Genomic DNA, 14877 nt, shown 5'->3' on the forward strand with positions numbered 1-14877 from the left:
GGGGGGGGGGGGGGCCTTACAAGAAGCTAAGCAGGTCACACAGGGAATCTCATCCATGTGATTCCTGTCCAAGTATCAGGCTGCCTGAAATCTGACTCACTAAGGATGGCAGCTTCATGATGTGAGGTCAGTCCAGCAAACTCTGGAAGCTTAAGCAACACAGACTGTGTCTTGGGAGGAGTGATGTTCCACGTGCTGGGACGATGGGCCTCCAGTTATATAAGAGACTGCAGATTGCAGGAGATGGTCCTTCCAGCTATGACAGCCTAGGATGAAGAGTTGAACTTCTGTCCTTGGACCGTTTTTATAGATGGAGTGCCGAGAGGGAAACAGAGGCTGGGAACATTCTGTTCATGCTCAGCCACCAAATCGAGGTGCTGAGCACTCAGGTCTCCATCGCTCCCTGACAAAGTGCCCAAAGCACAAATCTGCACAACAGGCACTGGACAAATGCCCACCTAGGGATGCCCACATTGGGGTGGTTACAGTTAAAGGGATTTCCTGTAGGTAGTGAATACACACAGGTTCCTCAGAGGCCATGGGTCCCATGATTTGGCGATACCACACACCAAGGACCTTCGCTGTGTTGCTCCTCTGGATGGAGAGCCGGGGTGGAAGGAAGCCATTCATCTTTAGTCTTCTCCCTAAAAACCCTGAGAGTTAGTCTGGAGGGCTGGGAAAGGCCCTATTGTTTTTCTTTCGTGAAGGTTGACAGGAAGGCTAAATGTTGAGAACCGTTTCTGCTTAGGAATTCTCCATGCTATTTTCTGGGGATTCCTTTATGACTCCATGCTGTAGGGTTCCAGATCAGAATACAGCCACCAGTGCCATCACCATTTATCAAGGACCACTGTGTGCCAGGCAATGCACTAGGTGCTTTGCAAGCTATAGTCACCTTGCAAAGGAGTTATTAGGATGCCCGTTTTGTAGAGGAGGAAATAGAGCCACAAGGAAGTTAGGTAACTTCCCCAAGGTCATACAGTATGAAGCAGAACCAAGATTCTACCCAGGTCTTCCCAAAATCAAACACCGTGTTCTTTGCCCTATACTATAAAACCTTCAACTTTGCCATATTGGTGACAGCAGTGGGGGGTTTCCACAGCCACCCTCTACCACGCAGGTCTGTGGAGAACTCCGAAGAACAAAGGCAGGGCAGGGTCCCCTTTCCAACAGTCTTAATCATAAACCTGGAAGGACTATAGTCTCTCAGGCCCCTGTGCACATAGGTGGGCAAAGGTGGAGATGGTTCCACCAGCCAGAGAGCCTGGGACCTTGGGGTTGGTGGGCCTTGGTGGACTGGCATTGGCACTGCAACCCAAGTTCCCAGAACATTTGAGCTGGAAGGGTCCTTAAGAGATAAGTAAGCTCCCCCATGTAACTGGTGAGGAAACTGACCAGGTAGAGGACATGAATTACTCAAAGCCACATAGCTGTTTAGAAACACTGTGTATACGTGTGTGCGTGTGTGCGTGTGTGTGATCACCCATGCACATGCATGTACGTGCATGTGCTGGAGATGGTAGGGGGGGCCTCCTAACTCCCAGGCCCTGTGAATGATTTGTGTGAGAAGACCTTGGAGCCTTGGTCTAGATCCAGAGGGGTGGCTCACAAAGAATGCTCCTTTGAAATTTTGTTTTAACACAAGTAGTTTATTTGTGATGGTGACCCTAAGAAGTGTCAATAAGGAGTCGGGAATGAGAAACCAAAGAGAAGGAAGTCAGTACAGCTTCATTAATAATCAGGTCTCTGCTATGGCCCACTGGGGCTCCATCCTACTGGGCGCTTGTGGGAGATGGTGTAAAATGTACTCCAGAGTGGTTTTGCCCAAGGGACGAGGAAGCTGGTATTTGTCCTCCAGCCTCTGTTGTCGCTGGTCGTGCTCTGCTGTTGAGCAGCATCGACTCCCCAGAACCTCTTGCCAAGCACATGCCAGCAATCAAAGAAAACAAAAGGGCTATTTTAAAAGGTGTCTGTAGCCCTGAGTAACCACCAGTTCTCTAAAGAGTCTTGAAAGCTTTTGGGGTGGGGAGGCCTTGGGCACCTGTACCAAGGACAGTCCGGAGAGGAGATGGATGAGTCTGAATGCCAGCCTGAATGCCAGGGCTCACAGAGGGTAAGGGCTATTTCCATGTGCCCTGCGGGAAGAATGGGCGTGTACTTTAGCAAGAGGAGTTGAAGTTAGAGGTTAGAAAGAACCTCCGGGTGATACTAGTTAAAAGCATATCAGATAACCAGAGCTTATCTAACTATCTAACTTATCATTGGTGGCCACACAAGAAATGATGGAGCAAAGGAACATGCGGCAGCAAGGAGGGCTGCCTTAGGGAATTTGGGGCTCCTGGTTATAAGGCTGGCCAATGAGCTCTCCTTTATCTGGTGCGGGGAGAGGGGGAAGCCCAGGGAATGTTGGGAGGACAGGTGGAGGGATTAGTGAAGAAAGGATTCTTTACCCTCCCCTTAGTTACTCTAGCACCAGGAGGCCCCAAGGTTGGGTGGAAGCAACAGGAAAAGGTCTCCTCTCCGGTACAATTTGGGGTGTCTTACACGGAGGCAAAGCCTTAGAAGAAATAAGTAAGTCCTGAGGATGCCCAGCTCTCTAACTAGGTCCACCCCACCTCCCTGGGCTCCCGTTCCTTATCTGTAAGAAAGGGAGATTGGAAGGCTGAACTAGATGACCCCAGGTTCACTGTCCACTGAAGAGGTCATCCTCCGGCCCTTGGGTCCTCTTCGAGTCTGTTGTCAGCAAGCATTTATTGAGCACTCATCCTTGGCCCAGCACTAAGTGAGGAGAAGGGAATCAAATGGAATATAAGCCCTGGCCTCTAGGAGGGGACAGACTGGGGAAACAAGAATTAACGTTAATTGAACACTTACTCTGTGCCAGGCACTGTGCTAAACACTTTACATATATTGACTCCTTTACCCCCTTACCATAACCCTATAGGGTGGGTACTAGTACCTCCATTATACAGATGAGGAAACCAGGCCTCAGAGAAAAAGCAACATGACCAAAGCCACAGTGGCAGAGCTTGGATTTGAGTCCATACTGTGACCTGCTTCTCCTCCTGTGTGACATAGCCAGTGACTCTCTAAGCACAGCTCCTAGTAGTCCAGCAGGTAGAGCAATGAAAGCTGGAGTCACCTGGGAAGGCTTCATGGAGGAGGTGGCTTAGCACTGGTCCTTGTGAGAAGGGCAGAACTTGGACCTGACAGGGGAAGCAACATGAGTGCACTAATGCCCCAGGGCAGGTGGGGGTGTGGGGTCCAACTAGCAGGTGTCTTCTTATAGTTGGCAAGTGGGCAGCAGCTACAGCACAGCCAGCTGGTGACTCCATGGGAGAAGGGAAGGGGCCAGGGAAAAGCAGATGCTTCCCTAAACCCATCAGGGCAAGAACCCTCCTCTTCATAGACCCAGCCCAAAAAAGCTGGAGTCCACCGCCCTGGACAGGCTTTATGCTCAAGCCAGACCTATAAGCATCACTCCTTCCCCCAGGCTCATTTGGGCAGTCTAAAGATGGAGCTGGTTCAATGTGGGTCAGCTTCCTCCCAGCTACCTAAGCCAGGCCAGAGACCTAGCCCACTGATAACTACGATAGTTAACACTTATGTAATACATAGCAGTGACCATGAGCCAGACACCATTTGAAGAACTTTAACTAATTTAAGCCTGCCAACATCTATGAGGTAGATCCTATTATTATGCTCATTTTATAGATGGGGAAACAGAGGTACAATTAGGTTAAGTAACCTGCTCAGAGTCCACAGCTAATAAGAAGCAGAGCCTAGGCAGTCTACTCTTAGCCACTCTGCTCTACTGCTTCTAAGCAGAGTTTCGTAAGATCTAGCCATAGCTGTTTCTTCCCTCTGCATGGGATAGCCTCCCCAAGTTCAGGTTCTCCTTACCTGGGACTATTTCCTGCCAAGATAACCCCTCCCTAGAGGGGACTGTAGGAGACAACCCCACCAGCCCCCACCACTAGGAAGGCCCTTCGCTGCCAAAGTGCCCAGTTTCTCCCCCACCCCCACACCCACATGCACCCTGTCCCCCTCTCCCCCAACCGAGCACCGTTGCCTTTTGTTTACAGTGACGGCTCCTGCGCCCAGGCCGGTGGGGGCATGGAGGACTCCATGGTAGCAGCGGCGGTGGTGGCAGCCTGCAGACCCAGTGCCCATGTCCCGAAGGCTCAAGCCCAGGAGCTGCAGGAGGAGGAGGTGCGGCCAGGGGTGGGGGCTGCCTCCCCTCGGGCTGGCCCCCACCGCGAGGCCTCCCCGGGCCAGCAGCAGCCTGCCCTGGCGACGGCGCTCTGCTCCCAAGCCCCTGCCGCCTCCGATTACGAGCTCTCCCTTGACCTAAAGAATAAACAGGTACCCTGGGCCTCCGATGGGGGGCGGGAAGGGTGGTGAAGGGACCCTGCCTTCGGGAGCTGTCCAGGGTACCAGGGATCTCCCCATCTGGGCCCACCTCTGCTGTAGCCACTAGTTCTCCCAAAACTAGCTAAGTAATCAGCCCTTCCCTCAGGCAAACAGCCCTACATGGAAGGGTCACACCCTTGCAATACCAGACCCTTAAGCAATGTGTTCAGGGCTCTGCTCCTCTCGCCATGTGCAGGAAGCCTCAACTGCCCCACAAAGCGCTAGGGCAAATAGCCCAGTGTTCTCTGGGGAAGTCCCACCACCACTCACTACTTAGAAAAGATAGCCCAGCTTACATCCCCACTCAAGGGGCAAGCCCCATGCCTAGGCACACACAGGCTCAAACGAGGTTTAAAGATAGTGGTCTCCTCCCAATAGATTGAGGATTCCCAAGATTAACCGGAATTGGGAAAATTCAAAGCTCCCCTTTGGAAAACAAGTCCCATTGAGAGGTTCTAGGCCTCCATCTTCTATTCTGTGACACATTAGGAGAAAGTGGTCAGTCATGGGGTTCCCAGTGAACCCCCTTCCCCAATGATAATGCCACAGTTTGTCTTGGTGGACAATTAAAAGACTTGAAGAAAGTGTGTGTGTGTGTGTGTGTGTGTGTGNGAAAATAATTTTATGGTTGGGGGTCACCACAACATGAGGAACTGTATTAAGGGGTCACGGCATTAGGGAGGTTGAGAACCGCTGTTTTATAACATCATAGGGAAACTGAAGGGTGCTTTGGAATTTTTTTCTTATCTTGCAAAATAGCATGTTGGAAATCCTAAAAAGGAAAAAAGATAGTTGCTACATTTATAGGGCTTACAGAGCATTTGACATGTATCATTACCTAATTCTTTCATGCAGTGGAAAGTGAGGCACAAGGGGGTTAAGCAACTTGCCCGAGGCCACACAGCAGGGCCAAGGCAGAGCCTGCATTCAGACCCAGGCAGTCAGGCCCTGAGCACACCTGTAGCTGCCACAGGGCTGCCCAATTATGAGCTGGCCGACACTGCCTGCTGCCTCATGTACCCCCTCTTTTCAGGTACCCAAAAGGCACTCACACCCTGACCTGGCTCCCAGCTGGCACGTAGGCTGATGCCTCTCTTGAGTACGCCGCTCCCAGCATCAACTGTGTGGCTCCTGACAGTCACCATGCTCCATTTGGAGATCATTGCACATGCAGGCTGCAAAGGGCCATCAGAGGGGTGGGTGGTCCTCAAGGGACACATCCATTTTCTTTCCTAAAAGTCTCCTTGCTGAAATAATGGGCACATCCAGCAGTGGTCAGACTCCTTGCCATCTATGCAGCCCTGCCAGCAGGCAGTTGTGGGGCCATTGCCCTTGGAGGGGCTTCCTGACCCCTTTGGGGTCTGCAAGACCTGGAGTGTTCCTGAGTCTCCCCATTGAGCACACTCTGCAGACTTGGTGCTCCCGCCAGGCAGCCACCATTGCTTCTGTAAAGACAGGAGGAAATTCGCCCCAAAGGAGGAGGTGGGGAATGATAAACACAAAGTCAGGACAGGCGTGCCTTCGAAGAGGGAAGGAGGAATGTAAAGTATTAAAGGCTTCTAATGTGCTGTTTCTTGAGCTGGGTACAAATGTATATTTTTCTTTATACCTCACATGTTATTCATACCTGCATATACAAAATAGTTCATAATATAAGAAAAAAAATTAAATAAAAACCAGAGTTCACGAGGCTTTAAACAGTAATTGCTGTCTGTATCTGTGGGATGACTTTAAGTTGTGTGTTCAGGGGTGGTTTGAAGGGGGAGGTTGGAGCTTGTTCTTAAGGTTGATGAGATGAGAACATTAGAAGCAGGAAATATTTTCCCTGAGGGGTAATAATGCAAACAGATGTAGAAGGTGAGAAAATCCAAAGTGTGTTCCGGTGCATAGTGAGTTCTATCTGCCGGGGGTGAGAGAAGCATCCACTTGTGAAATTGTGCGCTGTGTGTTGGGGAGGACGCAGGGGACAGGGAGCATGTCCTTCGAGTTTGATCTTGCTACAAGATCCATGCCTATCTATGAGAAAATAAAAAGCTCATAAATATTAGGATTCCAGGTGCAATGAGACAGCGTTAGNCATGGGGTTCCCAGTGAACCCCCTTCCCCAATGATAATGCCACAGTTTGTCTTGGTGGACAATTAAAAGACTTGAAGAAAGTGTGTGTGTGTGTGTGTGTGTGTGTGCGTGCGCGCGCGCGCGCACGCGCGCGCGTTTGTGAACATGCTTAGAGAAAGACATTATGACTTGATGCTGTTAAGAAAGAGCGTTGAACTTAGAGCCAGAGACAGGGCATCCGACCTTTGTTCTTGCTCTAGTTAACTCTGTAACTTTGGGAATGCCAGTTAAGCACTCTGGGCATTGGTTTCTCATCAGCAAAACTGGGAATCAGGGCTTGAAGCATCTCTGAGGTCCCTTTTGCTCTGAAATGTGTAGGTTCTACAGAACCAATCTTTAACTCAGTAGACAAGGTGAGTCTTGGGAAGGGTAGCTAGTAGAAAGGTCACTAAGACTAATCAAGCCAAACCAACCTTATTTCTTTCTTTAGACATTGATGCCAAGCTAGTATCCTGGATCAGGGACCAGCTGCAGCTTGGTGCATCTGGCTCTAGAAAAGTACTTGACAAAATCTCTCATGGTATCTACATAGAATTGATAGAAAGTGGATTAGATCACAATGTAGTCAGGTGGGTTGTTCTCAAACAGAATTCTCAAAAAGGTGTCTTTTTCTACCAGTGCTAATTCCAGAGTCATTGAGTGGGTTGCTATCCTTGAACTGGACAGCCAGTTCAATCATTTTAACTACTTTCTGCTGACACAGCGAATAGGGGACAGCTAATACCTTGATGATAGAATCCAAGATTTTAAAAATATCTCATCAGGATGGAAAGATGGTTTAAATGAAAAAAGTCAAATGAAATAGGGAAAAACCTTAAGTTCTGCTCTTAGCTTTGAAAAGCCCACGGCACTAGTATAAGATGGGCAGGCTTGGTCCTGGGAGAAGCCTTAGGGCTTCAGTTCATTGTAAGCTTAAGATGAATCAACAGCTGGTGAAGCAGCAGCCAAAGAAGCCAGCACCACAGCCTTCAGAGAAGGCTAGACGAGGCCCCAGAATAAGGGAGCAGCTAGCAGAACCCTACACTAGCTAGTTTCTAGCCTCTCTGGAGCCTGTGCTTGGCTCTGGGGGCTTCATTTAAGGGGGGAAATGAGAGTCCTGAGGTTCTGAGGGTCTCCTAAGAGGGAAAATAGGGTTGGCTGGAGTCAGATGGAGAAAGTAGACATGGAAACGAGCTCTAAATACAGAAGAGCTGGCATGTGAAAGAGGGATTAGATGTATTTTCTATCATTCCAGGCAACAATAGTGGTACTAATGTATGAAAGCTACAGGGGAGGAAGACTTTAGCTCAATGAACACTTAGAGCTGTTAAAAATATTGACTGTCCTGCTTGTGAGGTAGTGAGTTCTGTGTTCCTGGGACTGGCCATGCAGGGGCTAGACCATAGCCCATCTGGACACTACACTGTGATGTGGGTGGTCACTTGGCCCAGATGAGAGAGTTCCCTCAATTCCCTATGACTCTGGTCCTTGAGGACAGAGATTGTTTCTTATTTATCTTCGTACCCTTCTCCTAGCATCTAACAGTGTCTTGGACATGGTAAGAGCTCATTGAGTGAATACTTTTTAAATAGCCATGATGTGCAAAGCACCAAGGCAGAGGAGTACCAAAAGAAAAAAAGCATGGTCCCTACTTGCCCCTCGAAGAAATTACATTCAATTTAAGGAGTATCCAGTTAACAACAGCACAGGGAACTCGTGCTTCAGCTTGGGCAGGAGAATTACTTTAATTATGACTCACTTGGTGGGATAGGAGGATTGTACAGAGTTCTGACTAGTACCATGAACCTTTTTTTTAAATATTGGACATAATTCTAATAGATGGGTTTACACGTCAGGTCAGCAGGAGTGGGCAGGAAAGGTGAGGTTTAGAGGAGGGTGATGGGGCCCTCATGCTGAGTAGATCCAACCCTGCAGAAGAGCTCACCTCCCCTGTTTCGTGTACCTCTCTGGGCCAAGTGGAGGTTGGGGGTGGGAGGAAGGGGAAAACGGGGTTGAGGGGCTAGAGAAAAGTCATGAAAAACATGGAACACATATACTAAGAACTTGGCACACAGAGAGTAAGCTCTGCTTCTCTCTCTTCTGCAAATGAACTGTGTGACCTTGGGCAAGTTGCTTAACTTCCCTGGGCCTCATTGCAGCATATCGCTTTGGGGCTTTGTACATGCTATTCCCTTTGCCTCCATCGCTGATGCTGCTACTTCCACCCTTGCTTTGAGACTCACTTTTGGTGCTCCTTGCTCCTCCTTGACAGCTTCCCCTGCCCTCCCACGGCCACACTGGGTGCCCCTTCTCAGCGACCCTGATCCCGTAGCCCTGGCATTCCCTGTTATAGCCACTCAGACCTATATCATAATTTCCTGTTTACTTGACTCCTCCTTGAAGGCAGGGCACATGACTTACATCCCCAGTGCTGGATAGAGTGCCTGGCGCGAAGAAGATGCTGGAAGGATGTAAAGGGGGAAATAACTCAGTGACCTGCAGGGGGATGGGGAGGGGCATGAGGCCTTCAGCCAGGACCTGACTCTACTTGGGCTTTCTTTGAGATCTAGGATTTAGTATTCTGATCCTATGGTCTCTACCACTTCCACAGATACTCTAGTCCTTGGACTGGAAGGAATCTTGGACAATCATCGTCTCCTCAAGCCTGCCAGTCTTGTTCCATCAACCAATCCAGAACCCCAGGCACTTTCCAGGCTCCACCCCCTCCCCTGCATCTGCTCCATCCCCAGACCCCACTGATGCTACCTCTTAACTATTTCCCAAATCCCACCCTCTCCTGCCATCCCCCCCACCCCCACTCTAGGCCAGGCCACCACATCTCTGGCCTGTGCCCCTGACCAAACCCACACACATCCCCCTGCTTCAAGCTGTGCCTCTTCCCACCTAAAATCTCCACACTGCATCTGAGCCCTCTTTATAAAGAGCACAGGTGATTATGGTATTCCCCCACGTGAAAGCCTTCCACGCTCCTCATGTGTGCAGGACCAACACTTCTGCAGGCTCTTCTCCCACCCCACATCCTGCCTCACATCCACCTGGGTTCCAACCATTCATATTTGCCTTTCCCCAAATCTCCATGCCATCCTTTGCCCCTGGGTCTTCACGTATTTTATTTCCTCTGCTGGGAAAACTCCCACCTGTCCCCCAACCACCTTCATTTGGGTGATCTCAACTCCTACTCCCAGCCCAGGGGCCCCTGAGTCCGCTGTATGCTTGTACTGAGCGCCCCACTACTGGCTCTGCTGTCCGGTAGTTGCCCCACTCTAAGGGCAACAACTGTCACTCACAAGTCTGTCGCAGAGTTGAGCAGATTGTGCACTGAACACCCCCAGGGTTGCTATTCACTTTATAGTCTGTGTGAGAAACGCGTGCTCCCTAGGACTATGCACTGTGGGCTGCCCTGCCTTTGCCCAGCATTGTTTTTCTGCACCCAGACAGTCCTGGTCCCTAAGAAATGCTTGATATTGGAGGAATACACGAATGAAAGAACACATGAATGAATGAATGAATGAATGAATGAATGAATGAATGAATGAGGCATGCCCCAGGCTTCCCTGTTCTCTCTGCCCTCAATCTCCTCCCCATAGTCCCTATGGTCCTCCTGCACAGCTTCTCTCGCCCTCTGCTCACTCTGTCCTCAACTCTCTCTTCACCGCACAGTGATCCTTGGAGCTACAGCCTTGGGGAACAGGAGGGCACATGCAGGTCCCTTTGGGAGGCCCTTTAAGAAAGAGGCTGTGGCATGGATACAGGGGGCACAGGAGTGATTTCCAAATTCATTCAGGCTCTCTAGGGAGTTGTGTCCTGTTCTCTGCCACCATGGAAGGAGCCCATCTGGGATGTCCAGGCCTGGAGCCATGGAGCAGCAGTCAGTAGAATGCAGGTCCTTCTCCTCAAGTCAGGGTCCTGGGTGGAAGCCACGTTCTCCTTCTGGAGAGCCCCTCTCCCCCAGTAGATCTCCCATACCCAAGCCTCAGGGTCCAGCCTCACCGTGGGGGTACCTCTCCAGGGGAGAATTGGTGGCTCTGTTTCCAACTCTCTGGGCCTCAGTATTCTCATTTTTGAAACGAGGGGTTGTACCAGAGGTATCTGTGGACCTGCCCACTCTGAAGGTGAGAGCTCCACCATGGCATAGAGGGCGCCAGAGGCCCAGCTGATGGGACGGTGCTGGAGGCCAGGTGCATCAGTTCCCTCTGCTCAGCTACATTCAGTTCAGGGAACAGCATTGCACCGCTGCTGTCGGGCCTTATGTGAAACCTGGGGACGCTGTGATGTAACAGATAGTCTCAGTCCTCAGGGAGCCCACATTCCAGCGGCAGTGCTAGTAACTTGTGCTAGTGGGCACAAACAGCACTCTGTGTCAGACACAGCACTAGACAACTACCATGCATTGTCTCCTCAGATCTGCACCATATGCCAGCGAGCTAGGTACTATCTCTGTCCCTATTTAAGAATGAGAAGACTGAGGCTTAGTAATATGAAGTAACCTGCCCAAGGACACATCCCAGGTGTGCACCCCTCATGTAGCCAAGCCTTGAACTCCATAGTCCAAGATTTTAACCCAGCACCTGCCACCATCTCTTCGTTACAGTGAAGGGTAGTTGCATGGAGGTGGTGCCCAGGACACTGTGGGAGCACCAATGAGGGCAGCAGCCCAACCTGGGGTTCAGAGTAGGCTTCCTGGAGCAGCTCGCCTGAGGGAGTCTCTGTGACCTAAGAGCAGCTGAGCTGTAGCACCCCCACCCCTACCTGGCTGTAGGCAGGAAAGCTTGCCAGGGGCGGCCCTGCTCCTAGGCAGGTCTCAGTGCCCTGCTGTCTTGAGCTTTTGTGTATCTCGGACAATGGGTAGGGAGGTGGGCACACAGAGAAGATGCAGGGGATATGCACTTCCCAGTCGAGCCAAGCTCTCCTGTGGGTTGCCCTGAGCATCTCCTAAGCTCTTCTGCCCTCCCACACACTCTGCTCCTCAGCCTCATGGGAGATTTGCTTTGCCTAGTCCTGCAGGCTCATACCATGTAATGCTTTAATGTTCTCAGCTGAGAATCCCTGGATGAGAGGAAATCCTTGCTCACATGTTAAAGCCCCCCTACCCCTGCCCTGGCCTGGCTCCCCCACATTCCTCAGCACTGTGGCCCCCAGCTAGCTGCTGTAACTCCCCAACCCTGGCTTGGCAGCCATCTCTCAGTGGTAACCTGAAAAGAGGGAGCATGTTCTAATTAACACTGAGAGGCTCATTAGAGAGACAGAGCCCCCGAGCCCCCCTCCACTGCTTCTTCTGGCAGAAGCTGAGAGATTGCTCTCTTGGGAGGAGGCGAGGCCACAATTACCCATGATTCATGGGGTTTAGAGAGAAGTGAACAGAGCTGCTCCTTGGCCAGTGGGCCCAGAGGCTCCTCCCTCCCTGGGGCCATCTCCGCCTCCCACACCCATCTCTCTCAGCTCTCTGATCAGGCCTTGGTTAAGAACAGGGTTACAGTGGATGGGAGGGCCTGGCTGGAGAGGGAGCTGACCTGGGGCACTGCCAAGTCCCCAAGCCCTACGGGAAATGGGGTAGAGAGGGCAGTGGGTGGGTGCAACATTTGACTCTAAGCCCAGATCCAGAAAAGAGCCTGCATTTTTATTTCTCCTGGGATATAGGAGAGAGTTCAGTTTAGTTCAGTCTGCAAACATTTATTAAGCCCCCATCATGGCTCTGGCTCAGCGCTGGGCACCAGGGATGCAGAGACAGATCATACTGTAGGTACAGTCTGTGGGTGTGAAAGAGCATTGAGAGTGGGAAGGAAGCAATGGGGCACACTGCAGGCTTGGGGTGCAGCAGGCAAGGCTGGAATAAATGGATGATGGCTGCATTAAACATATTGCAAAAAATGGAGAAGAACCAAATATCACATAAATTCAAATACCACAGTGAGCAGTTGCTCTGTACCAGCCCCTGTGCTGGGTGCTATACATAAATCAGAGGATGTCTAAGACATACTGAGGCCTCGAATAACGTATGCTCTGTGGGAGTCTGGGGAGGGGAGGAGGGGTTAGGTAAATACCCCAAAGAGTAGTGGAGAAAACTGAGGGTCAAAGAGATATATGAAACAACATTGTCCATGAGGGCCCAAGACAGGGAGATCTGGTCTGATTGGGGGACTGAGAAGGCTTCATGGATGAGGCACAGTTGAGACAGGTCTTTTTTTTTTTTTTAAGATTTTATTGAGGAATTGGGGGTGGGAACAGCATTAGGGAATTGGGGAAGGGGAACAGACAAGTTGCTGTCTTTTTGCTCTTCAGTCTAGTTGTGGAGGACGTCGCTTCACTGGCCCATGTTGGTATTGTGATCACTGCGCTCTTCCCGGCTGAGGCAGATCGGTTGCTGGCCATTGGACGGCCGCTCATGGCCGCTCACAGCAGCTCTCATCTGCTGCCGGCTGCTCACGCTGGCTGCTGGCCACTCACAGTAGCCCCACTGCAGCTTACTCCATCGCCAGCGACTCATGACAGCCCAGCTCCAGGTCGAGCTGTTGTTCACCATCTTAGCTGTAGAGGGCAGTGTCACTGGCCCATGTGGGATCCAAACCAGCGGCCCTGTTGCTCAGAGCTCGTACTCTCAAGCCAACTCATAACCAATGAGCCACGTGGCCAGCCCCCAGTTGAGACAGGTCTTGAAGAAAGGAGACAAGTTTTACCTGGAGCGAAGGGGATAATAGTGGGAGTTGAGGGCAGGGAGAACATTGCAGGCTGAGCAAGTGCTCAAAGTGAGAGAGCCCGGGGTGGGCTGGGGGAGGAGCAGAATAGAGCTGGTGTGTTCATGGACTTTGTGCAGTAGAGGCTGGAAGGCAGGGTAGGCCAGACTGCTCAGCATCAGCATGGCAGGAGAAAGCACTTATACTTCTTTTGGGTACTGGTCTCAGGCAACGGAGGGCCTCTGTTCTCATCTGCTTTTGGAGAGCATTGATCAAGATAATAGCGTATATGGTGGATGGTAGGGGTGAGAAGAAAGCAGGAGGCCACGAGGCTGCTGGAATGGTCCAGGTGGAGAGTCAAATAGAGCCCCATGTGGCAACAGTCTGGTGGAAAGGTCAGGATGATTGCAAAAGGTATTGGGGTGGTAAGGGTGGCTATAGGACTTTAAGGTTGACATATGTGGAGGATGGGGCAAAAGAGGACGCAAGGACAAATGAAAGGTTCCCAGACTGGATGGTAAAGCACTGTTAGGCAAATAAGGAAGTCATCAAGAGCTGGTTTGAGTGAGGTGGGGAAAGACAATAGCTTTGCATAGGTGGCCGGGGGAACCCCTGTTCAAGGTCTGTGGGAAATGCAGGATCAGGGCTACGAACGGAGATCTGAGCGTTATTCATAATCAACATTTGATAATGATACCTATTTGATACTGATCAAATAGGTACCACTTATTGATCACCTACTATGTGACATGCTATGTGAAATCATTTAAGCTTCACAGCAAGCTACAGTCAGCAGGATTAGCCTCATTTAATGGATAAGAAAACTGAGTGTCAGAGATGTTAAGAAACTTGTCCAAGGTCAACCTGCAGGGAAGAGGTAGATCTGGGACTGGGTATTTCCCCTAAGGCTGGCTCATCAACCATTAAAGTAGAGTGAAGTTATGACAATGTGGAGGAGGTTCTCAGATAAGAGGTAAATACATCTTGAAAGGTGCCACAAAGGCTCTGCCTGAGACGGTTTCCCTCTTAATTACTTGCTAATTGTCAGCTACCAGGGGCTGCTTTAATGACTTCCAACAAGAAGTCATGGAAGATGTCCAGAAATGCATAGAAAAATAATTAAAATGTGTCTGGAGAATGGAAGATGGCATACATGTGACTTGTAACTGCATGCTTAGGAATTTGGTGGTCAAAATATAGGTTTAAGGAGCTCTGTGGAGATGGGAGCGCTTAGGACAGAGTTTCAAGGTGATAAAAGTATCAAGAGCTGCAGAAAAGAGGGAGGAGGAAGGTTGAGGATGGGCCACTGGATTTAGTGATTAAAGATCGTTGGTGGCCTTCCTGAGAGTCATTTTAGGAGATTGGTAAGAGCAGGCGGCAGGCTGAAAGGAGCCAGGCCACACGGGGTTGGATCAGCATTTTGGCATTTGCTCGTGGAGTGAGGCAGAGTATGGAGACTGGCTCAATGGAATTAGAAAGAAAGAGATTGGGCTAGTGCTCCAGAGCAGGGGAGGCAAGTAGAGTTGTGTTTTAGTCTGGGGAGATCTGGGAGAATCTGCAGGCAGGTGAAAAGGGGCCAATGGAAGACTGAGGGTTGGAAATGCAAGGAAAAGAGAGAATAGAGAATAAAATGAACTTAAAAAAGAGGCAAGATAGGGTAAGATCACCAGCTCTGAG

The 14877-nt window shown here is 50.4% G+C and overlaps 1 protein-coding gene across 1 annotated transcript in view; it reads left to right on the top strand.

Moving 5' to 3' along the window:
• The window catches only part of IQSEC3 (IQ motif and Sec7 domain ArfGEF 3), a 121678-nt gene that overhangs the window by 63473 nt on the left and 43328 nt on the right, over positions 1 to 14877 (top strand). Inside the window, 1 exon segment of the mRNA XM_019654044.1 lies at positions 4086 to 4365. Coding sequence (XP_019509589.1) covers positions 4086 to 4365 — 280 coding nt within the window.

Source organism: Hipposideros armiger, unplaced genomic scaffold (assembly GCF_001890085.2).
Source record: "Hipposideros armiger isolate ML-2016 unplaced genomic scaffold, ASM189008v1 scaffold_213, whole genome shotgun sequence".
Classification (NCBI taxonomy): domain Eukaryota; kingdom Metazoa; phylum Chordata; class Mammalia; order Chiroptera; family Hipposideridae; genus Hipposideros; species Hipposideros armiger.